Below are 23,436 nucleotides of genomic sequence, written 5' to 3' on the forward strand. Positions count from 1 at the left end.
CGCGGATCCCGACAGGGCCTTGCCCCGACCCCTCGGCTGGGGCCAAGTGACCCCCTGGATGGAGGGTCCGGGGCTGGGAGGTTTCTCCGAGCACCGCCCCGCACCCTGCTCGCCCATTAGGGTGAAGAGACACCTGTGCCCCAGTGCGCAGCGGAGGGGCTGACAGAGGTAGCACCGCAGGCGGTGTCCTGAGTGTTGGGGACAGGATGTGCGCACCCCCAGGCTTGGGGTCTGCTGGTGCAGGGAAGTGTGAGAGCAGGCTGCAGATCTGGAAGCTGGGCTGGGCTCTGACACGGGGAGTTTCTAGACCTGTGCGCCGAGAGAGCTCTCTGGGGCCTGCAGGCCACCCAGGTCCCCCCAACCCCTTTTTCCTTCCCTCTGGCTGCCCATTCAGATCTGCACATTTTGGATCTGACCTCGCCAGCCACTGCTGCTCCTCCCACCAAGTCCAGGCCATTCCCTAGTCCCTGTTGGCTGTCCTGCATACCCAGAGGCCTCCCCCCGCATCTGGACACTGGCCGTTTTCCTCTGCCCATCCCTCCCCACACACCAGTTCAACATCTGCTTGAGGCCCAGCTTGGCCTGCCAATTTCTAGGGTGAGAATGGGGCGTTGGGTTTTAGTGGCCCTGCTGAGGACTCAACCTCTGGACTGTTCAGCCCGTTCCTTCGGGACTTGCACCTGGACCCAGGGGTCCTCTTTAAGACTCCTTCTCAGGCACTGGGCTGAAAGAAGGGAGACTGTGACTCAGTTTCCCACCCCCTAACGGGGCTCCTTGGCAGCCCATTTCTCCCCAATAGGACCCTTCCATGAAGTGGCTTAGGTTGCCACACACACATTTCTCTTCACACCAGCCCTCTTAGACACCCCAGGCTCTCTTTTTAGCATCTGCAAGCCATCCCGTAGCTCCTCATAGCTTAGCATCTCATTCTTCTTCTCTGCTCTCTATTCCCTCTACCCACGTCAATTAATAAGTAATTTTCCTCTTTTCTGCAGTCACTTCTGAGGGAAACTAAGGCACAAAGCTGACGTGCTGTGCTATGCACAGTGAACCAAGACTGGAACCAGGTCCCGGACCTGCTGGGACTCCTCCCTTGCCTTTAGTCCCCTGATGCTCCTGGAACCTAGCAGGGCCAAGCTCAGAGCTGCGGCTGGTGTTACATCTGGAACGGTCTGGGGAAGTGTTCTCCTGAGGCCTCTGTGTTTGTTAGCTTGAGCTCATGGGTGGGTGTCTCTTTGGCCACCAGATCTTAGGCTGGGATTGTGAGGCTGGGACGTTGCATTCAGGTCTTGCACTGACCCTCCCAAGAATCTAAAATGATCACTCTGCTTTGATATTGAAGTTCAGTTTCCCCATCAATAAAATGGGGAGAAAATTTCAGGTGCACTTCCCAGAGCTCAGAGGAGGAGAGGTTAACTATCAAGAGAGGGATCAGTGTTCAGTGTGAGGGCTATTATGACCCCCCTCCCCCGCTACCTTCAGGAATAACAAACACCAGCTTTCATCCTTGGTGGCTTCTGGGAATGAGAGTTGGAACTTCTCCTTCCTCCGTCCCTTCCTTAATCCTGATAATGGGAATGAGCTCATGTGTGATGGGAGAGTGGGGGCCCTCTCTTGGCTGTGGGCATGCTTGCCCAAAGCCTGTGTAACCTCCACCTCTTAGTCTTCTTTCTCCTGGCCTTTCGTTACGAGCTGGTAATTTAGAAGTTGGCACGGGCCTGAGAGAAGATGAGCTAGTGTAAGGCCCAGAGTCACACAGTAGGGAATGGCGGGCCGGGTGGAGCTGGAAGCAGACCTAACCCTGCCGGTGCCCATTCTCCTGGCCTGTCTCAGGTCCTGTCCATGCCTGCCCCTCAGAGCTTGGCCCTGGTCTGCCTTCAGCCAGACTGAGACTGGGGCCTATCATGGGCCTGGGAGCTGGGGGGAGGGCATGTGTCCTCCCTGAGGCTCCAGGACTGCGTTTGTGTGTGTTGGATTTGTTCACTAGATGGGGTACTTCCTCTGGGGCAGGAAGCTTTGATTTCCTGTGGTGGGGGCGTTGGTAGGATTAGGAGTGGGGGGCTCAGCTCTGGGTCATCTCTGTTGTTGTTGTTTGGAACCACAGAGGGGGCAGACTTGTTGCAAAGGCTGTGTCCCCCAACCCAGGGAAGGCAGGGTGGAGAGCACTGGTGAGGAGGCCCAGACCGAGGCTGGAGAAGGAGGCTGTGAGGCTGCTGAGATGAGGGGGGTGGTGGGCAACACAGCAGGAAGCCTGGTCACCAGGTGACCCTGCCGGGTATTGTGTTTCCCTGTGATATTTCCCCCTGTTTCTGTGGTAACCTTCCCTGGGGGACCCAGGCCTTTGGGCTGCAGGAAGGTGCCCCCAGACAGCCCTTTCCTTAGAGGCCTGAGTGTTAGGAGGAGTCCCTAAATCTGGCCACCTCCTTAACCCTTTTGGCTGCTAGGACCAGGGCCTGGGAATCTAGACAAGTGGACAGAGCACTGAGGGGTGACTGGGCAGAGGCCCTTTTGCATCTTTTTGGGGTGAGGGAAAGGGGGAAGAGAAGGGCTGCTGGACTTTGGGGAGGGCTCTGTGCCTGCACTCATCCCATCTCCTCACCACCCTCCTTCACCATCCCCCCTACAAGGGGGAGGTGGACAGCGTGCTGCCTGGGGCAAGGAATAAGGGTGTAGGTGGCAGAGGCGGGAGGTGTTTTCATCAGCGGAGCATAGCTTCTTTGGTCCTGGACCAGTTCCCAGAGACAAAATAAATTCAGGATAGTGACTCTTTAGTGTGGGTCAACATGTGATGGGTGTGTGTGCACACTGGGTGTGTAGTGGGGGCCTGTGTGCCCCAGGCTATGTTTGCAGGTGTGGTTCTGTGACAGTTAGTGATCCACGTAGTGGCTTTGTGTTGGGTCTTTTGGGAGTATGTACACGTGTAATACAGATGTATGCCATCTGTATAGTGTATACCTTTGCTGTTTGTGGCTCTGTGTGGGGAATATGTTCATGTTTTGGGGAGCTGTATACCTGTGCAGAAATGGCTTTTTAATAGAAGTCCAGATGTTGGCTGGAAAGCACCATCTTATTTGTGGTCCTCAGTCTCTGTTTCTGGACCATTTGTTTGGGAGTCACCTGGGAGTGTATTAAAAAGAAAGATCCCCATCCAGACAGATTCAGAATCTGCAGGGGAAGGGCCTGGGAATCTGGATTTTAGGCAATTCTGGTGCAAAGCCGTGTTTGAGGACAGGAGGACCACCGATGTGGGCCAACCTCTTCATTTTTTCTTTTGAAGAAACTTTGAGACTTTTAGAAGGTGTGCAGTTTGTCCAGGGACACAGGGGCTAGAACCAAGACAAAACTCAAGCTTATGAAGACTGGTCCAGGGCTTAGCTATGCATCCTCTGTGTATGCAGGTATGCCCCTGTCCACACTCAGCGTGACGGAGGGGGCTAGGTGAGGCTGGTGCACACACTAACTGACCCTTGACCTTTCTCTCCGGGTCCCGAGCTTCCTAATCTTCCTCTCTGGTTACATCCTGCATCCATCTCCCTGGGGAAATCCTGGAACTATTGAACGTCAATCCTCAAGGTAATGTTGGCAACCAGGAGGCCCTATTTACTGAGCCAGTCATTCAGCTATTCATCCATTCACTGGATTCTTACTGAGCCTTGACATGTGCCAGGCACAGATATGCAGTGAACACATCAGCAGAGCATCTGACCTCAGGGAACTTCCACTCTAGTAGAGGAGACAGACAGAACAAGTAAGCAAGTAAAGAAATGAGTATGTACATCTAGTTGCACATTGTGATAAGCTCTAAGAAGGAAATGAACTGGGTGCAGTAATAGAGAATAACAAGGTGGGACTTCCTTAGAAAGGGTGGCCAGGGGAGGCCTGCCTGAGAAGGTGACGTTGACGCCTTCTCTCACCACACCAGACTAGAGGTGAGCCTTCTGAGCATGCTTGGGAACAGCCTGGATCCAGGTGGGAGATCTGAATTGCGAGCCTCTTGCCTGGCATGGGATACAGCAGGGTCTCTGTTCCTCAAGCAACCCCCAGAGATTGGCCAAGGAGAAGAGGAACAGGGAGAGCTGGACAGGGTCCACCTTGAGACCACTCCGTGGCTTGAGAGAGCAGCCGCTCCTTCATAGGCGAGTCCAGGCCCTGTGGGCATGTTCGATGTTGGGAAGGTAGCAGCTTCTCCAGGAGCTCTCAAGCGCCGCCCCATTCCTGACCCTCCTGCCTCACCTTCCTCCCACCTCATTTCCTTCCTCCCCATCTCCCCACCCTGGAACTCCTGTGCCAAGTCCCTCCCCTCTAGGTCTAGCCTGGCAGCCTCTGTGGCCACCGGAATTTATTTACCTGGCTCAGAAATCACTGAGGAGAGAGGGAAGGGGTCCAGGCTGAGAGAGGGCTTAGAGCCCTAGACCCTGGAAAAGAGGACAGAACCCGAAAGAAGGGTTGGGCAGATACTGTCGAGGACGGGGCCAAGAGAGGGCGCGGAAGACACCTTGGCAGGGTGCCGCAGAGCCTCTCTTGGGCCCTTGGACTCTCTCCCCAAACTGGCTGAAACTCTTAGCCCAGGGGGAGTCATCAGCTAGAAGGCAGTGCCCCTCTCGGGCAGGTTAACTTTCACATCGGCCAGCAGCCTTCAGGCCCTTTCACCTCCAGCCTCCTCTGGGAGGGCACCCGGGGCTACAGGCTGCAGAAAGGTGCAGCCCTCTCTAGAGCTGAGACGCCCTCATGTAAGAGAAGAGGCCCGCCTGTCCCCGCCTCGGCGGGCATTCCACCCTGGGCCTCCTTTAGGCTGCTCAGTGCAGAAACCCCCTGGACTCCTGTGCCAGGCTCAGCCCTAGCCACTCCACAGCAAGGTGGGGAGGGGACTTCTAATGAGGAGGCCCTGGGCTAAACTCGCCATCCCCGCCCTGTCTCCAGCCACTTCCTTTTTTCCTTCAGTTACCCGCAGGGATTGGAAACCCTGGCGCTTTGAGACTTTGGGCCTTCAGGCCCCAGCCTGAGCCTTGGAGAGAATGAGGGGTACCCTATTCCCTTTCAGGAGTCCCTCTCAGCTCAGTGCAGAGCCCATTTCAAGGATCCCAGCTCTGGCCCTGTAGTCACCCCATTCCTCCCTCCCCCAGCTCCCAGGATGGCAGGGAGGAGCAGGGCAGGCTGGGAGCCACAGGGTCGGAAAGAGCCCGGGGTGGGGGAATTCGGGGACTGGGCTGAAACTGGCTTGTTTTGCTTGCCCCACAAACCTTCTTGGGCATCCGCTGCGCCCTCTGGGGCGTTCAGGTTGTGGAACTGCTCTCAGAATGACAGGCTGGTGGCACCCAGTTGGGTCAGGGGGTGGGGGTGGGGTGAAGGCGGGGAGCCCCAGGCAAGGGGGAGCTGGAGGGTTAAAAATAGCAGCAGCCGGGTTTCAGTTAGCAAATGTGGAGGCGGGGAGCTGGAGGCGGGGCGGTGGCAAGCAGTGTTTGCCCACAGCGCAGGCAGGGCTGTTTCCCCTGGGTCCCAGGAGTGAGTCACCGTGGAGCTGCTTGAGGAGGTGCTGCCACCTCGACCCTGGCGCAGGGGTTGAGCGCAGGCTTCATCCTGGGTTCGGGAGAATGTGCAGCTCCCTTCCTGGCCTTCAGGGCTGTCTTGAGAACTGGGCCGGGGGATTGTGACATATAGGGGAAGAAGCGTGCCATTCTGAGGCCAAAGACCTGGGTTTGAAACCCAGCCGACTGGCTGAGAGACCTTGGGCGAGGTTGCCAAGGGCTCTAAGTCTTGGTTTCCTCGTCTTTCAAGTGGGGATTTTCTCACACGCATGTGTAAGCACTTGGGGGGTTCTGCAGCACCCGACAGAAGTTCATTATCCCCTTAGGTCTGCTGTGCCCATTGCAGAGCTTGGCGGGAGGGCCTTCCTGTGAGGACACAGGGGGCGGCCTGGGTGACCTTTGCAGAGTCCTTTCTCCTGCGAACAGCAAGTGTAACCTCAGGTACATGGTTCTCTGTGCCTCAAGTTTCTCCATCTGTAATGTGAACATAACAACAGTTTCAGCCTCGTAGAGTTGCTATAAAGATTAAAGTAAGGCCGAAACCGGTTTGGCTCAGTGGATAGAGCGTCGGCCTGCGGACTGAGAGGTCCCTGGTTCGATTCCGGTCAAGGGCATGCATGTACCTGGGTTGCGGGCACATCCCCAGTGGGGGTGTGCAGGAGGCAGCTGATCGATGTTTCTCTCTCATCGATGTTTCTGATTCTCTATCTCTCTCCCTTCCTCTCTGTAAAAAATCAATAAAATATATTAAAAAAAAAGATTAAAGTAAGTAATGTTAACACTGTGCCCGGTATGAAGTCAGTGTACACAGAATATTCGTCATTCTCATTAGTGTTATTTTCATATTTTTGAAGGTCAGGGATAGGGAATTCCGAAGACGCTAAGAACAGAAACTGGGCCCAGCCCCAGTTCACAGAAAAAAATCAGGCCAAATTCACTGTTCCAGATTCCTCCACCCATAAGGGCCTGGAGCAGCAGGCATCTGGAGCCAGAAGTCATAGGGTGGACTCCTCTCTCACTTCACTGCTCCCAGCCTTCCCCAGTGAGGTAGGACGCCAGGGACCTGAGGGTCTCGAGCCCAGCTGGCATTGGAGACGGCCTGGGATGGGACCACCCCGATGGCCCCGATGCGGAGCACCTTGCCAGTATCTGCTGGGGTGACCTTTCGCTTAGCCCCTCCCTGGCAGCTCTTAGATGAATATGAGGCAGAGTAGGGATGGGAAGGTCAGTGATGTCAGCAGTGAGTATTCCCAGCACAGCGCCCTGGAAGAGGCAGAAGGCATTTCTCTCAGTACTAATCATTATTCAGCCTGCAGGCATTCATTGAGTAAGTCCTGACTGTGTGCCCAGCCCTGTGCTAGGTCCTCTGTGTGATTCAGGAGAGGCAGAGGACGCTGGGTTGTAGATCACTCAGAACCTCAAAAGACTTGAGGTCCAAGAATTCAATACATGGAGTCAATGAAAGCACAGTGGTCTGGGTCTCTGGGAACAACCAGAGGTTGGTCTTGACTCTGCAACCCATTGGCTGTGTCAGTTTATATTTGTGTGTGTGTGTGTGTGTGTGTGTATTCTGTTTTTATTATTATAGAAGCAGTTTATGTACATTGCAGGTATTCAGACAACACAAACAAAAATTAAAAACTAAATAAAAACTCCGCGATCCCAGCTGTCAGAGATCACTGCCAGGATACCTGGGTACACACCTTCCCATTTCCTGACAGGCCTTTGTACACAATGCTTTTTACCTAAATGAGATTACATTGTGTGTGCTGTTCCTCCAGGCAGTGCTCTCCACCTTCCACTAAGGTCACTTTTCATTTCATCAAATTCCCAGTTGGCCAGAAATTGTTCACATCTGGTTTGTCCAAATCAGTACCCAGGACCAGGCATCTGGCTATTGCATTCCCTGAAGGCTGTGTAAGCACCCTGGCTGGATTTGTGATCTGGAAAAATCCGGCTCACCAAGTCTTAAGGGCAGCCTTGGCCACAAAAGGGAGTCATGTCACCTGGAGAATCTGCCCTAAACACTGGCCATCTTCCAAAAATAACAGGCAAAATAAGGGAGCTATCGAGGCCTAAGTGGGATGGCAATCTCCAGGGTATTTACTGTCATTAATATTAATGTGGTTTCCCTGTTAATGCCAGCATTCATCAATAGCTTGTTGCTATTCACAGACTCATACCAATGATGCTCCCAGGCCATGGAGCAAGCCAGGATCCCCGCAGTGGCCTCTGCCTTCCCCTAACCCAGATGCAAGGATATCAGTGGCCCTTTGGCTGTGTTCTTAGTCCCCAGGAGCCTGCCATGAAGGTGGGTGCTCCCTTCTACACTAGTGGGTGCTCCATCCCTTCTACCAGCCCACAGGTGCTGTGTGTGTGTGTGTGTGTGTGTGTGTGTGTGGCCTCAGAGAGAGAGAGCGAGCACGCGCGGGACAGCATCTCGTCCCAAGGGAGTTTGCTCACTGTGAAGGGTGACTTGCTGTGGTTATGCAACCTGCATTTATGTAGGCCCCACGGTTTGCAGAGTGCTTCCACACAGCCTGTGATCCTCCCCTGCAGCCCTGGGAGGTTTGCTTGGTTAGTTTACCCTGCTGGAGGCAGTGCACAGGAAACAAAGTGGTAACATGTACGTTGAAAAAGCAGGAAAAATACAGGATGAAAAAGGGAGTGAGGATGGAGTTGGGGAGTGCCTCCTGGAGACCAAAAACATGTGAGGGACACATGCACAGATTATTCTCTGTTTGCATTTTTGTTGTTGTGGATGTTTTCTGGATGGAAGACCAGCACGCTGTGGGAACATGTTGGCGCAGGAATCACCCTCAGGCCTTCAGAGGCCGGCCCCTGCTGTGCCCTGTGGGCCCTCAATGAGGTGGGTGCAACTAGTTGTGCACACCAGTGTAGTGATTATGAGCTCAGGTTCTGGAGTCCCAGAGCCCTTCTTGCCATCTGTGTGATTTCCCTAATTTCCGTGAGCCTCAGTTTCCTTCTTTGTAAAATGGTGATAATAGTATCTACCCTAATAGGGTTGTTTTGAGGACCAAACAAGATAGTAAAAGAGAGATGTCTAGTACAGTAACCAGCACACAGTGAACATTTAATACATGGTTGTTGATCATTACTAACATTAATAATTATAATACAATAATTATTAATGTAACTTAAACTTTTCCCTGGCAGTCTCTGGAGTGGCTGAGTGGCCTCTTGGTTGGCATTGGTGAGAGGAGCTGAGGAAGGCCCCTCTCCTGGCTCACATGCAGCAGGGAGAGGCAGATGGGCGGGCAAGCAGGAGTGGGGTACACACACAGGGAGGCAGGGTCTGGCCATGGAGGGCCCAGAGCCGAGGGAGCGACGAGGAGGGCAAATGAATGATTATGAGACCTCTGAGGGGGAAGGAGAGGCCCTGAGAGGTAGCCTCAGGCGGTGACGATGCTTCCTGTTGGGGCAAGCGCTGGCCCTTGAGAAAGATTGTCTAGGACTGTCTGCTAAGAGGGAGTAGCTGGTTTAAGTGGAGCACCAGGAGGTGGGAGGGGGTGCGGGGACAAAAGCAGAAGCTGACAGAACCTCACCTCTCCTCATGTTACAGATGGGGCTCCCATCTTGACTGCTTGGGATGTTTTGCTTAAGATAGGAATAATGGTGGTTAGACATTCGGGTGAACTTCCTGTCTTAGGGATTGGAACTACTGGAGCGAGGAGTGAGAGTAAGTGGGAACTTTTACTTCTGAGTGCTTCAGGATCTGGGAAAGTGGGGCAGTCTGGACCAAGGGCTGGGACCAGGGGAGCCTGCCTGCTCAGGAATTCCCTTCTTGCCTGCTGCAAGAAGGCTGTGGTGACAGGAAGTGGATGCTGCCTCCCTGAGCAAGTAGCTCTGCTCTTGCCCTCACACCTTCACAAAGAACAGGCTGGGAGGACCCAGTGGTGGGTCCCAGAAGCCCCCGAGGCCGGCAGGGCTTGGAGGAAACCCCGTTTTTTCTTTGCTAAGGGACTGTGAGGCTCTCCAGAGAGCGCTAGTCCCGAGAACCGATCGCTGCCCACATTCAGCATGCCCAGTTCTCCCAGCCTTAGGGTCCAGGGGTCTCCATCCATGAGAAGCATGGAGTGGAAGAGGACCTGGGGCTGGGCAAGGAGCCAGGGAGGGCGCTTTTCCCACCCCTGGAGAGCTCAAGCTGCCGCTGCCATGGTTACGTCTGCTTCCTGTTTGATTCATCTCAAACAGCAGAAAGAGGGGGGCGAGGCTCCCAGCTTGGCCACCGCTGCGTGGGGCTGTTTACAACAGCCGCTTGCGGGATTCCCAGAAAGAGACTCCAAACCGGACATCCTGCGGCTGCAAAATACCCAGGTGTCAAGAGCTAAAAATAGCTGCCACCCGGCCCCAGCGCGGGGAAAGGGGCAGGCTTGCTGCGAAGGCTGGAGGGCCAGCTCTGCGGCTCTCACATCCAGCCTCCTGCTGGCGTACAGCTGCTGAGCCTGCAGAGCCCCAGTCCCTCACCTTAGACTGACAGGAGGCCTTTGTCGTGGCGGCCCCATGTCCCAGGCAGCTCACCTGGGAGCCCAGCCTCTGCCCCCGTGGGCAGCTGGTCCCTCCGCCTGCACTGTGGACCTTGCTTTGGGATGCTAGTGAGAGAGCCTCAAGGGACCTGGGAGCCTCTAGAGAAGGGATATGGCAGAGCACTGGAGAGCAGGGGAAATGAAGCGGGTGCTCGCTCCTCCAAGACCCCCCGACCCGTTGCCAGCCCCACGTGCCCACACGCAGTGTGAAGTCATTGCGTGGATCTGGGAAGCCAACAGTCAGATGCCATCAAGAAGTGATTCTTCAGGATTGCCTTCGCGGGGCCCAGAGATGAAATAGGCAGCTTCCCCCCTCCAGCCTGCAGCAGGGGTGGGGTTTACTGATGGTCGGGGTCTCTGGGGGCTGTGCGACTTGCCCGGTGCCCAGCTAGGTCCTGCCTCTGCTCTCCCCTGGCTGGCCTGCGGGGAGAAAACGTGTTGGGGAGAAGCAGTTGGGTGTGTTGGTTGAGAGCTTGGATTCTGGAGCCCAGTTGCCTGGCTCCAGTCCCAGCTCAGCCACTTCCAAGTTACGTGACTTCAGACAACACTGCTGGGCCTCAGCCTGCTGATCTATGTAATGGCAATAAAAACACTAACCATCTTGTTGGTTTGTCATGAGGGTTAGATGAAGTAGCACATCTAAGGCACTTAGAGCAACTCCGGCACACGGTCAAGTGTTAGTTTACAAAAGTTCAGGTGGAAGAGCAAGCGACGAGACTGGTTGGGAGAGGCATGGGATACACGATGGGGCTGGGGACGGCGTCGGGAGAAAATGGGCTGTGGTAGAGGAGAGGAGGACGAAGTGCTTGTGCCAGAGAGAGGCTGCCCGCAAGTTCAGGGGTCAGCAGTACTGATCACAGCCATAAAGGCAGCCACCACATGCTAGATGGCTCCTGCACAGCGTGGTTCATCTCAGATGGCCGCTCCCACGCAGATATTCCTATCCGCTCATTACAGGGGCAGCTGAGGCTTGACCAGGTTACATCGTGTCCCTGGCTCTCCCTGCTGGTCACCGAGGGAGTCAGAGTTTGAAGCCAGGTCCATCTGACTTCAAGGCCAATGTCCTCTACTCTGAGGACCCTCACTTCCATGACTTCATGTGGCAGGAGTTTCCAGGCAGCTTCCAGCTCCCTGGGTTCTGGGTAAATCTGAGCAATAGGCAGCTTCGTGCCAAGAAAATTAGTAAGAGAATTTCTGGAAGGGAAACTCAAGAAACTGTCAAAAGGGGTTGATTCTAGGCAAGTTCAAGGGAGTTGGATGAGCGAGAAACTTTGTTTTATACTTCTTGAGGCTCCTTGGAAATTTGTTAGTATCTACGTAGCATTTTTTTAATTAAAAAAAAGTGTGCTTTATTTTAAACTCCTTGAAAGTGAGAACCAGATTTCATTCCTATTTCCGTCTCTTCAACCCCCAGATGAGTGATCTCACAGGGAGGACCTTCGTACCTGTGTCTGGGACTAACTTTTTGGGTTTGATCTGGCCTGGCTGTGCCACTGACCTGCCGGGTGACCGGGACCCAGCCCCTTGCCCTCTGTCTTCCCTCCTCTTTGTTACTCTGAACAGTCTCTGAAGCCCACCGTTCCTAAAGTTCTCAGACTCTGTGACCTGGGTGCCTTCAAGAAGAGCTGCTCCGTGCTCAGCCCTCGCTGTGTCAGAGAGGTCTGGCAACCATGCTGTTCTTTCTTGTGTTTGTTTATTTTGGGATCTTCCTGAAGCCGTTTCACCCCCCAGCTTTCCTCTTCTCTGCCAGCCAAATACGGAGTCAAGCTTTGTCCCGCCTGTGTCAGAGCTGCAGCGTGGGGCGGGCAGGGGTCAGCCCTGACCTGGCATTTGGCCTCCTCCTGCTGCTGCTTGCTCTCCTCTGGCTGTTGGGGCCTGGGCCTCCTTAGCTGGTCAGGAGGCCAGGCATGTGGAACCACTTAAGAAAGATTTTGGAGGTGATGGGAGGAGGCTTCTGGGTGGCAGTGCTCCTCGGGAAGCCCTCTCCCTGACCAGGGGCCTGCCACCCCTGTGGGAGCAGGTGATCAGACAGGCTCAGGTTTCTGCGGGGCAGGTAAGGGCCAAGGCAACAAGGTAGGAGGGGAGAGCAGCTGGGCAGGTGCCCCGGGATAGAAGAGGGGCCTTTGTGTCTGCTCTGGAGGCTGCTGAGGGCCGGGGAGGACCACTGGAGCAGGATTTGTGGGGCTCTTTGGTTCTGCATGAGAGCAGGTGTTCTGGTTTGGGGAGGTGACTCGGTAGGCCCAGTGCCTCAGTGCTGAGTAAACTGCCCCTTCAGCCTGACTACAGCTGCTTCCCAAGATGGTAGAAATGGGGGGGCAGGGGGGGCAGCCAGGATTCCAAAAAGGAGAGGTCCCACCCTGGCCAGGAGATGTGTGGAGAAGAATCCAGCCCTATGAAGCATTCTGGGTCCGTCAGGTCCATTCACTCCTGATCTTATTACAGTTTCACCCCAAATTAGTGGTAGCAGTGCTCTGAGAGGGGCCAAGGAGAAGAGGGGTCCCCTGCCTTATCCCCAAGCCTAGGATGCAGGATGTCCACTTTCTGGTTTCAGTTCAACCACCGACTGTGTCCCTTTTAATACCTTTCCTCCCGAGCTCAGAGGCTGTCAGCAGGGAGCCAGGGAGTGAGGGGAGAAGCAGAACTTTTTTCCAGGAATTGCTTTTGGAAGCAGCCCCTGTTGGCAACACACACACACACACACACACACACACACACACACACACACTTTTTCTGAACAGAATGTAGACCACCAATCAGCATCACAGAACACCCTTTGGGGCCAGGCAGCCACACACTACAGAGTCCAGGGCCATTAGTTTTCCTCCAGAAAGTGCAGGGTGTCCAGAATCCGCAGTTACCAGGGGAGCGAAGCGCAGAGAACCCGGTTCTGTTCCAGAGCGTGAGGGCTGCTGACCAGGCCTCAGGCAGGGACCCCCGGAGGTAGGAGAGAATTCCCCAGAAGCAGGGACTCCAGGCCGGACGTGGCCTCTGAGAGTGCACCCCGGAGCCTGGTTCAGAAACCTGTCTTGGGGGACCAGGTCCTGCAAAAGAGAGAGGCGGTCCTAAGAGAAGCTGGGATAGGGGTTACCACGTCCTGGGGTGGAGAGGCTGCCTCCCACGCCAGTGTTCCTTGGGGCTCACAGACCTTGAGAAATGTTCATGGCCTGTCCCAGGCAAGGGGCCAGGAGAGTCATTATGTTCCACTCACCACTTTCCGCTGTGTGCCCAGCACGGTGTTAGGTGCAGGTGGGCATGGCTTACAGACGACACCAGGGACCATAATTAGTGGAGTGTCCAGGTGGTGGACACAGAACGGCTGCTCTGGGAAGCCAGGAGCGGTCAGGATGAGCTTCAGGAGGACATGGGCATGGACTGGACTTCAGAAGATGGGCAGAATGTGAATAGGTGGGGTGGTATTTCCCTCCCAAACATTGTCATTCAAAGCTCAGGGCCCTGGTGATGGAACCAGTTGGTGGGAGCCTCTCTGTGCCTGGAGTTGCCCCCTCCCCCAGCGCCTCCTGCAGGGAGTTCTCCTTTTCAGCTTTGGAAGAGGAACTGTGGCTGCCCCTTAGACACAGCCCAGAGAGCAGCACTCACCAGTTGTCCTCCAGAAAAGATTCCTTGTGCCAAAGGAGGGCTTCTGTGTGTCCACCAGACGCCCCCTCCCAGCTTTCCAATCTCCTGGCCTCCTGTCTCCTCGACCCTGAGCTGGGACAGCAGGAGGGAAAGTGTCCATTTTGGACAGGTGGCCTCTGGACTCACCTTGTCTTCCCCCACCCCATCCAGTCTCTATACTCCTCAGGGCCTCTGTGCTGCTCACAGCTCTGGCCCTACCGTGGGATTTCATGGGTTCTGAATGCGATGGGTCTGAGCTGGGCTTACGAGGCTGTGACAGGTGGCCATTTCCAGAAGGAACCACTCCTGTTACAACTTATTCAAGAAAAAGGTTGAGCAGTTCTTTCTCTGGGCAGGGGCGGGGGTGGGGGGAGAGAGAGGCTGGGGCTGGCTGAAGGGAACAGGCTGGAGCAGTAGGAGGAAAGGGGTATCTACTATGGGGTCCTTGGGCTGTGCATTCCAGACCCATCACTTTACAGCGCCCACCAGGCCTGACTTGACCTCCAGGCCATGACCTAGTCCCTCCCCCACTGTGAAGCCTCTGAGTGGGCCCAGGTCCCCTTTTCCAAGCCTCCTTCTTCTCCTCCTCCCTCTTGGCATCTTCAACAGGTCTCACCAGCCCTGCTGTCCCACCTCCGGCCCCACCTCACCTCCCAGCCCCTTCTTTCCCTTGGGGCTACGGGAGCCTGGGCCCAGGGAAGATTGTATCCGAGCACATTGGGAGGGCTGAGGGCATTGTTGGGTGAACGGGGCCTCCCTGGGTTCCTGCTGTGGACTGAGCTCCCGCAGGGTGAGCTATCTGAGTCGCTTAGGAGATTGGATGAGGAAGAGGGAGCTGAGGATCGCTGTCATCCGCATGGGAATTTGAGGAATGGGATGGGATGGAGTCTTCTCTTTTTGGTGAGCTTCTGTTGGAGGTGCCAGGTTTTGGAGGCCTCACGCTGGAGAGGCAGGGGCCTGCCTGGCTTGGACATGTTCCCTCCCTCTTCCTTGCCCGCTTCCTGCAGCCCCTTCACTCCATCTCTCTTCTCTCTACAGATGGGACCCAGGTGACCCCGGGTGCCCACTGCCTCAGTCCCCCTGGCACAGGTAAGCATCCTGAGGGAGGCTGGGTGGGAAGTGGGAGCTGAGGGTGGAAAGGACATGAGGAGGCCAGTAGCTGAGCAGTGGTCGGGCAGGGGAGCTGGCTGATCTGCCAGAGAGTCAGGAGGTTGGGGTTCTGGGGGAGGGGGTGAATTGGGGTTGCATGGAAAAGGGTGAAGAGTGGAGATAAAGAGGCCACTCTGGATCCAGGCCAGCCCCAGTGCTAGGAAGCACGACAGGAAGAGGAAAGGCAGGATGCAGTGAAACAGGAAGGCAAGTAGGAAGCTCATATTTATACTCAGGCCCCTGCCTCCCGTCGGGCTCATGTTCTCAGTTGTTGGCTCCTTCTGTCCTCACGCCAGCTCTGCAAGGGCATGGCAGCTCTTGCAGGATGGAGGATGCCTTGTGCTGCTCAGGTAGGAGGGGAGGGACCCCTCTTCCTGGCTCTCCCATCTCCCTTGCCTCCCATTACCAGTAGGCTGTGCTGAGCAAGGAGGGGAGTGGACTTCCTGCTGCTGCTCTGGTGAGGACATGCCTGTGGGCTGGGGCTGAGGCTGGGGCTGGATGAGGGCTCCCTACTTCAGCCAGTATCCACTGAGGACCTACTGCCTACATACCTGATGCCGAATATTACACATGGCAGGGAAAATGAGGGCCAGGTGCCCTCTTTGCATCCGTCCTGGCTATCCCAAAGCTTACAGGGAGGCTGGGGAGATAGGACACAAAGAAAGAAAAGTAATAGCAGACTGCAGTATGTGACCAGTGCCAAATGAGGGCACGTCTGGTTAATGTGTTGACCCATTCATTCAAGAAACATTAAATTCACCATCTATTATATTTAGTCTTCATAAGATGTGTAATTTTCTAAAAATTAAATATAGAAATTAGAAAAAGAAAAATTAATCCCATCTCTGTGCCAGCGGCACCTTCCTATGCATTTTGGGGGCTTGGAGGGGAACAGATTTATTTGTTGACTCAACCAGTGCTTATTGGGTGCCTATCATGTCCTGGGCACTGTTCTAGGTTCTGGGATAGGGAGCAATAAGCAAAACCAAGTCCCTGCCATTGGGGCTTCCCGCAGACCACGCAGTGCTTGTGGGGCACAGAACTGTCAATGTCACTGAAATCCATGTGGCACCGGGCTGGGTCCAGGGGAGAGAAGAGGGAAGATTCTAGATGGGCTCGGAAGGGTGGGTGGGACCTAGAAAAGCAGAATTAAAGGGTGAGGACCACACCAGGAGGGGGACATTGTAAGCAAAACTCAGAGGACAAAAGGCACATGGGCTTGTGACAGGTTGGGAGCCGATGGCTGAGATGGAGGATTTATGTTCAGATGTAGGAGGAAAGATGAAAAAAGCAGGGTTAGCACCAGATGGTTCAGACCTGCACATGCTGAATCCCCCTGCAAGCCGTTCCCAGGGTTTTAGGCAGAGCCATTTCCAGAAGGCTTCCGCTCTGGACCCTGGAGGTGCTGGGAGTGAGGGATGGGGCTGCCCATGGTCCGTGTGTGGCCGAAGCCACAGCTGCAAGCCCTCTTGCATTATCAGGCGAGTCACCCCAGGAAGCCAGGACACCAGATGAGGAAGGACAGAGACCCTTCCTGGGACAGGAGTGTGTTGGCATTGGAGGCCATACTCAACCAGAATGACCTGGTTCCCTGGACGCATGAACGAGGGGTCCGGGAATCAAAGCTGTGCATTGCCAGTTACGGGCTGCACCTGGGTGCGCAGCCATCCCTTCTGGTCTCCTGACACCTGCTCTGCCCTCTCTCTGCCTTTTCGTGGTGAGAGAATGTGCCCCTTAGCCTCGGCCTACCGTGGGCCCCTCCTCTGTGCCCAGTGAGAAACACCCACCAGGGGCGGCAACTTGCTGAGCGTCACTGGGGGAGCGGAGCGGGAACACTGGCCTCGGCAGGACCGGAACCCATGCTGCCAGTCTGCTCGGAGCTGGTGGCCTTTACCTGAGCCTCAGTTTCCTTATTTGGGATAAGAGAAGAGTAACAGCCACCTCCCAGGGCCTATGGTGGTGATGAGGTGAGAAGGTTTTGCAGCCACGTGTGCACATGTGCTGAGGCTAGGACAGTGACTAGAAATGGTTGAGCTGGCCTGGAGGCCGTGTTTCCCGACTCCCCCGCTGGTGCTTTGCCACAGTGCCTTCATCCCCCCACAGCCTCAGGCCCCGGGGTCAGCCTGGGGCTGCCCTGATGGGGATGGCTCAGCACTGGAGGAGCCGAAGCAGGCCTCTCCAGAAAGGTTTCAGCGCTGTGTGCTCTGAGGGCACCTGCTCCCACCCTGACCTGCCTCCCCTTCTCCGGGAGCACCTCCGGCTGCTCAGCCCAACCTGGCTCAGCTGGCTGTGCTGGTGGAGAACCTGGTCTGGCAGCTAGTTATAAATAGCCCCCGCACCCACAGGCTTGGCAGGGTGCTCCTGGCGTGGGTGCAGAGGACACTCGAGAAGAGGCACCTGAGTCGTGTCCTCAACACTGCAGGCCCCGAGCTGGCGGGAGGGCACCTGAGAGCAGGCTCCAGGGGCACATGGGCTGTGCAGCCCCTGGGTGGTGGCCAGGGCTTGGCCGCAGGTTTAGGCACTGCTTCTTTTTTTAAAAAATCCTCACCTGAGCCCTAACCGGTTTGGCTCAGTGGATAGAGTGTCAGCCTGTGGACTCAAGGGTCCCAGGTTCGATTCCGGTCAAGGGCATGTGCCTTGGCTGCAGACACAACCCCAGTGGGGGGTGTGCAGGAGGCAGCTGATCGATGTTTCTCTTTCATCGATGTTTCTAACTCTCTATCCCTCTCCCTTCCTCTCTGTAAAGAATCAATAAAATACATATCTTTTTAAAAATCCTCACCTGAAGATGTTTTCTCCATTGATTTCTAGAGAGAGCGGAAGGGAGGAGGGAGAGAGAGAAGAGAAGAAAAACATCTATGTGAGAGAGACACAGTGATTGGCTGCCTCATACATGGGCCTTTACCGGGGCTGGGAAACTTGCAACGAAGGTACATGCCCTTAACTGGAACCCGTGACCCTTTCCCTTAGTCCTCAGGCCAACACTCTAACCATTGAGCAAACTGGCCAGGGCGAGGCATCGCTTCTTTATCCTATGGCCTGCGGTGGAGTAGGGAGGGTGATGACTGAGAGGGCCTTTGAGGCCCTTTGGGGTTGGAGGCTGAATAAAGGGGGGCGCTGTGCACCTGTCTGATCCCTGTCTTTGAGCACAGCTCATTGCGGGCAACTGGGTCAAATCCTCATTCCAGGTGGGCAGAAAGGAAGGAGAGAGCAAGGCCCAGAATGTACCACCAAAGGGCTGTCAGCTGTTTCTAGGTCCCCACAACCCCAGCCTCCCGCCTTTTAGTGGAAAAGCAGAGGCTCAATTCGAACCCCACAAGCAACAGACTAACCATGGACAGTTGAGATCACCTCCTTACTCATGGGTGACATGGGGTTGAAAATATCTACCTTCTAGGACCGTGGTGAGGATGGAGTGAAGAAAAGGCCCCTAGAGCAGGGGTGGGCAACCTTTTTGTGAGTGCGTGCCCAAACCAGCAAGATCTCTGACTCAAAATTCTTCTGCGTGCCAACCCTAATTTTTTGAGAACATGTTACGCCTACTTGATATCTCTTAAGGTGTACGTATGTGAAGAACCTTGAAGAAATAATAAAATTCATTCGAGCGACAAAAACATAGTATATGATGATGAAAAATACATTTATTTTTTAATGTATGCATGTTATGTAAAGTGATTGATCTAAGATGCACCTACACTGAATGTATCTGAAAAATAAAGTCGATATTAAGAAAAAAATTGTAAGTGGAAGATTATAAGAGAGGGTTTCGCGTGCCAGCAAAATTTACTGGCGGGCCATGTTTGGCACGCGTGCCAGGGGTTGCCCACCCCTGCCCTAGAGCACGTTTTGTTATTTTGAGTCAAATGAGCCTGAAGGAGGCCACAAGGCTGTAACCTGCCCCTGCATACAGACTTTTCAGCTGACTCTGCTTCCTTTCTGTGTGTCCTCAGGCTGCCCCAGGCCCCACGCAGACACGCCAGGCCCTCAGCCCCAGCCTATGGACCTGCGGGTGGGCCAGCGGCCCCCGGTGGAGCCCCCACTGGAGCCCGCGCTGCTGGCCCTGCAGCACCCCCAGCACCTGCACCACCACCTCTTCCTGGCAGGCCTGCAGCAGCATCGCTCGGTGGAGCCCATGAGGGTAAAGATAGGAGCTCAGCCCCCAAACCCCCTCTCTCCCTTCAGCCTCCCCCAGACCCTGTCTCAGTCCTTAACTCCTTGCCCCTTCCTGGGCGGCCAGCCCTGCCCACAGCTCTCCATGGACACGCCGATGCCCGAGTTGCCAGTGGGGCAGCAGGAGCAAGAGCTGCGGCAGCTTCTCAATAAGGACAAGAGCAAGCGAAGTAAGGATGGAGGCCTCCCGCCTGTGTCCATGGCCCACCCACCTGGGCACAGAAGGGCTGGGGTGGTAGTGACGCCAGCTCAGGTCGCCCTCTGCTTGCTGGGCTCTGTCTGTGAATGTAGGTGGGGTAGAAATGGGGATGGTGTCTGAGGTGGGGCCTCGGGCTTGGCTCTTGCCTGAGGAATCCTGGGACACCTCGTACTATACCAGGGGTGTGGAAAGGCAATGGGCAGAAAATGTGCAGGCAGGCCACCTGTCCACCCACTCCAGCCCCACTCATGGTTCCCCCCGCCCCCCGCAGGCGCTGTGGCCAGCAGTGTAGTCAAGCAGAAGTTGGCAGAGGTGATTCTGAAGAAACAGCAGGCAGCCTTAGAGAGGACAGTCCACCCCAGTAGCCCCAGCATTCCCTACAGGTAACGCTCTCTCCCACCTGTTCCCTCCTGTCCCTGCCATGCCCTCTCTTCCCTATAAGTCCATCTGTGAGCACTCATTACCCTCTCCCAGCTGCTTATCACCTGATCTTTATGCCTCACCTCCCTTAGTCATACCTGCCCCAGTCCCCTCTCCCAACTGACACCTGCCCTCCTCTCTTCTCTAGTTACCTCCCCACCCCCACCTGAGGCTTCCATCTTTGTGCACACACCCACCCACACTGGCTTTCTTCTTCCACACAAGTCCCTTCTCTTTTCTGTGTCTCCCCTAAGTACAAAAGCACCCTGGTTCCTAGAGCAGGTTCCTTTCAGGGGAGACGGTCTCCAATGTGTCTGGGACCCTGGCTGCTGGTAGGGTGGGTGGCCCGATGCTGCCACCTACAGATGGCCCCTGTTCCTGCCAGTCCCACCCTGCCCCCACCTGCTGGCTGCCACCTCCCCTGGCCGGGCGGTGGCTGTGCTGAGGAAGGGGCCTCTGTGGAATGAGGGGCCTCTGGGCACCCCCTTCCCTCTGAAGCAGCCTTGGCACTCACCCCCAGGACTCTCGAGCCTTTGGAGACGGAAGGAGCCACCCGCTCCATGCTCAGCAGCTTCCTGCCCCCTGTCCCCAGCCTGCCCAGTGACCCCCCAGAACACCACCCTCTGCGTAAGACAGGTGAGTGGGACAGGCAGGCGGGGACCCTTCACGAGTTAGGGGGGGGCCTTGAACTGGGACGACTGGGAGGGAGGGCTCATGGGCAGAGGGGAGGAGGGTGGGTGTGGGGCCAAGTAATGCTGGTGCTCCCATAGTCTCTGAGCCCAACCTGAAGCTGCGCTACAAGCCCAAGAAGTCCCTGGAGCGGAGGAAGAATCCGCTGCTCAGAAAGGAGAGCGCCCCTCCCAGCCTCCGGCGGCGGCCTGCTGAGACCCTGGGAGGTGAGGACCAGCAGCGGGGCTCGGGCGCAGGCGGGGTGACTGATCTTGTCCTTTGGGGTGAGGTCCCACCAAGATGGGGCCCCTCCTCAGGGTTACCATGGGTGCTTGTACAGGGTGTGCCCTACACACTTGCCAGGGGGGAGTTGGGGCTGAAAGCCAGCCTCTGCTCTATTGGCTAAGCTGCCCAGAAGAATTGCCTTAAAAAGTGTGCAAAGGCCCTGGAGACTAGTGGCGGCCTGCCCTCTTCCTGCCCTTCTGGGAGGAAAGCAGGAAGCAGAGGCGGCTCTCTTCGCTACTGGCTACTGCCTGGCCTCTGACTGTGCCTCCCTCTCTCCCCCATCCCTCCTGCCCCCCAGACTCCTCCCCCAGTAGTAGCAGCACACCTGCGTCAGGGTGCAGCTCTCCCAATGACAGCGAGCACGGCCCCATCCTGGGCTCGGAGGTAAGGCCCTCAGGGGCAGTTCTGAGGCTCAGTCTTCCTCTCAGCAGGGGCCCTGGGGCCGCGGGGCTGCTGGGCTGGGTGTTCTGGGGAAGGCGTGCCCAGGGGTGGAGGTCTGGGACCAGTGACCCCTGCCCTGCTCCCCATGGCAGGCGCTCTTGGGCCAGCGGCTGCGGAGGCAGGAGACCTCTCTGGCCCCGTTCGCCTTGCCGACAGTGTCCTTGCTGCCCGCAATCACACTGGGGCTGCCCGCCCCTGCCAGGGTGAGTGGCTGAGGCGCCCTCCCCCATGCCAAGCTCCCCAGCTTCCTGTACTCCCTTCTCCTGCCGCCTCACCCATCGCCTTCACTGTTCTCTCTGCTGGAGCCTGCTCCCCTGTGACTCCTCCCGCCTCTCCCCCAGGCTGACGGTGACCGCAGGATCCATCCAACTCTGGGCCCTCGGGGGCCAGTCCTAGGGAGCCCCCACGCTCCCCTCTTCCTGCCCCATGGCCTGGAGTCCGAGGCTGGGGGCACCATGCCCTCTCGTCTGCAGCCCATTCTCCTCCTGGATCCCTCAGTCTCTCACACCCCCCTGCTGACTGGTGAGTCCTGCTGCTTCCCCAGGGGAGGGGCTGGATCCCGGCACCCTGGTAAGGGCTGCCCCCTCCGCTGCCCCCTCTTGCTGTGCATCTCCCTGCTGAGTCTCTGCCCCCCACCCATGCCCTTGCTTCTTTCCATTCTTCTCCATGGTTCCCCCCTGATGCCACCCCCCCACGTTCTTTCCAGTGCCCGGGTTTGGGCCCCTGCCCTTCCACTTTGCCCAGTCCTTACTGACCACCGAGCGGCTCTCTGGGTCAGGCCTCCATTGGCCGCTGAGCCGGACCCGCTCAGAGCCTTTGCCCCCAAGCGCCACCGCCCCCCCATCACTGGGCCCCCTGCAGCCCCGCCTGGAGCGGCTCAACCCTCACGTCCAGCTGATCAAGGTGAGGGGAACGGGGTAGGGGAGGTGGTAGGGCTGCTTCACTGGGCCCACGGGGGCTGAGAGAAGAAGGGAGGGTTTGGAAGGGCAGGGATCTGGAGGGCCGAGAGCTACTTGGCTGATGGCAGCCCAGCCAAATGAATGGCCACCCAGCCCGCCACGTCCCACCCCACACTCTACGCGCCAGCATGGCTTCTCAGTGGGCATCTTCCCTCCTCAGAGGTCGGCCAAGCCGAGTGAGAAGCCCCGACTACGGCAGATTCCCTCGGCTGAGGACCTGGAGACGGATGGTGGGGGAGCGGGGCCCCCGGGGGATGACAGCCTGGCATGCAGGGGGTCGAGCTCGGGGCAGCATGAAGCCAGAGGCCCTGTTCTCCAGCAGCACCAGCAGGTATGGCAGTGCCCGAGTGCCCCTCAGAGGTGGAGTCAGTTAACACGGGGGCCTGGCATAGACGGAAGGGAGGGAGATAGGATGTCAGTGCAGGGAACAGCTCTGAGACCCACGATACCCACCAGATCCACACACACACATGCGCACGCGGTGCACATAGGCACGCAGGCACACTTTCACTTAGACGTGCACTCCAGCAGCCTTCGAGGCTCCGGGTGAAGCATGTCCCTTGTCCAGCAGTGGGACTAGCCTTTGATGGAGCCATACACATGCCTCCCTTAGTACTTCTCTCCGGAACCAGTTGTACTGTTTCCAGGAAGGTGGCTAGGGCAGGAAGTGGGGCAGAGCCAGGCTCAAGCGCGCTAGCTAACCAGCACTCCCACCGTGTGATGAAGCCACGGGGTAAGCATTTGCTAGGGCTGCTGTCGCAAGTACCACACACTGGGCAGCCGAAGCAACAGCAGTGCATTGCCTCCGTTCTGAAGACTAAAAGTCTGAAATCCAGGTGTTGGCAGGATTGGGTCCTTCTGAGAGATGTGAGGGAAGGAGCCGCTCCAGTTCTCTCCTCAGCTCGTAGGCGACTGTCTTCTTCCTGTGTCTTCACATTGTCTTCCTTCCGTCCATGTCTGTATCCCCATTCCTCCTCTATATACGGACAAGAGTCGTGGTTTAAGGCTCACTCTGATGACCTCACGTTACCTTGGTTACCTCTGTAAACACCCTGTCTCCAGTTAAGGCCATATTCCAAGGTACCGGGGCTTAGGATTTCCTTCGTCAATAAGAGTGGGCCCGTCAGATGTGGTAACAGTGGCTCACGCAGGTCCCCATGTCCTCGGGCAGGTGCACGGTCCTTGTCCCTGAGATCCCTCACCTGGGTTCTGGCTTTGGAGTCCCGAGGGCCCAGGGAGCTCGGGGGATGGGCCGGTCAGTCTGAGGTGCAGACCTTTGGGGGCTAATGGGAGTAGGGAGCTTAGAGTCAAAGGCCGGAGCCTGGCTGGGAGGCAAGACTAGAGGCCTCACCCCTGGAATCACAGCAGAAAGGGGGCCTGTTTGGAGGTTTCCGAGACGTTGGGCAGAAGCACAGGGAGCAGGATCCTGAGAAGCTGGAGCCTGAGGCCCCTGTGTC

The 23,436-nt window shown here is 56.4% G+C and overlaps 1 protein-coding gene across 7 annotated transcripts in view; it reads left to right on the plus strand.

Moving 5' to 3' along the window:
• The first annotated feature begins 340 nt into the window (after positions 1-340).
• The window catches only part of HDAC7 (histone deacetylase 7), a 35,976-nt gene continuing 12,880 nt past the window's right edge, over positions 341-23,436 (plus strand). For 3 of the 7 annotated variants that reach the window (XM_015558597.1, XM_006755504.2, XM_015558602.1), the window contains exons 1-12: positions 1,025-1,067; positions 14,726-14,776; positions 18,787-18,974; positions 19,074-19,176; positions 19,477-19,588; positions 20,146-20,261; positions 20,396-20,521; positions 20,878-20,963; positions 21,113-21,223; positions 21,362-21,542; positions 21,727-21,923; positions 22,140-22,310. In XM_015558597.1, coding sequence (XP_015414083.1) covers positions 1,040-1,067; positions 14,726-14,776; positions 18,787-18,974; positions 19,074-19,176; positions 19,477-19,588; positions 20,146-20,261; positions 20,396-20,521; positions 20,878-20,963; positions 21,113-21,223; positions 21,362-21,542; positions 21,727-21,923; positions 22,140-22,310 — 1,470 coding nt within the window. In that variant the 5' untranslated portion in view covers positions 1,025-1,039. Of the gene's footprint in view, positions 598-1,024; positions 1,068-1,107; positions 1,224-14,725; positions 14,777-18,786; positions 18,975-19,073; positions 19,177-19,476; positions 19,589-20,145; positions 20,262-20,395; positions 20,522-20,877; positions 20,964-21,112; positions 21,224-21,361; positions 21,543-21,726; positions 21,924-22,139; positions 22,311-23,436 lie in introns of those variants that run through there. The other 4 variants (XM_015558599.1, XM_015558601.1, XM_015558600.1 and 1 more) reach the window with 3 other exon arrangements.

The sequence above is a fragment of the Myotis davidii genome, unplaced genomic scaffold (assembly GCF_000327345.1).
Source record: "Myotis davidii unplaced genomic scaffold, ASM32734v1 scaffold290, whole genome shotgun sequence".
Classification (NCBI taxonomy): domain Eukaryota; kingdom Metazoa; phylum Chordata; class Mammalia; order Chiroptera; family Vespertilionidae; genus Myotis; species Myotis davidii.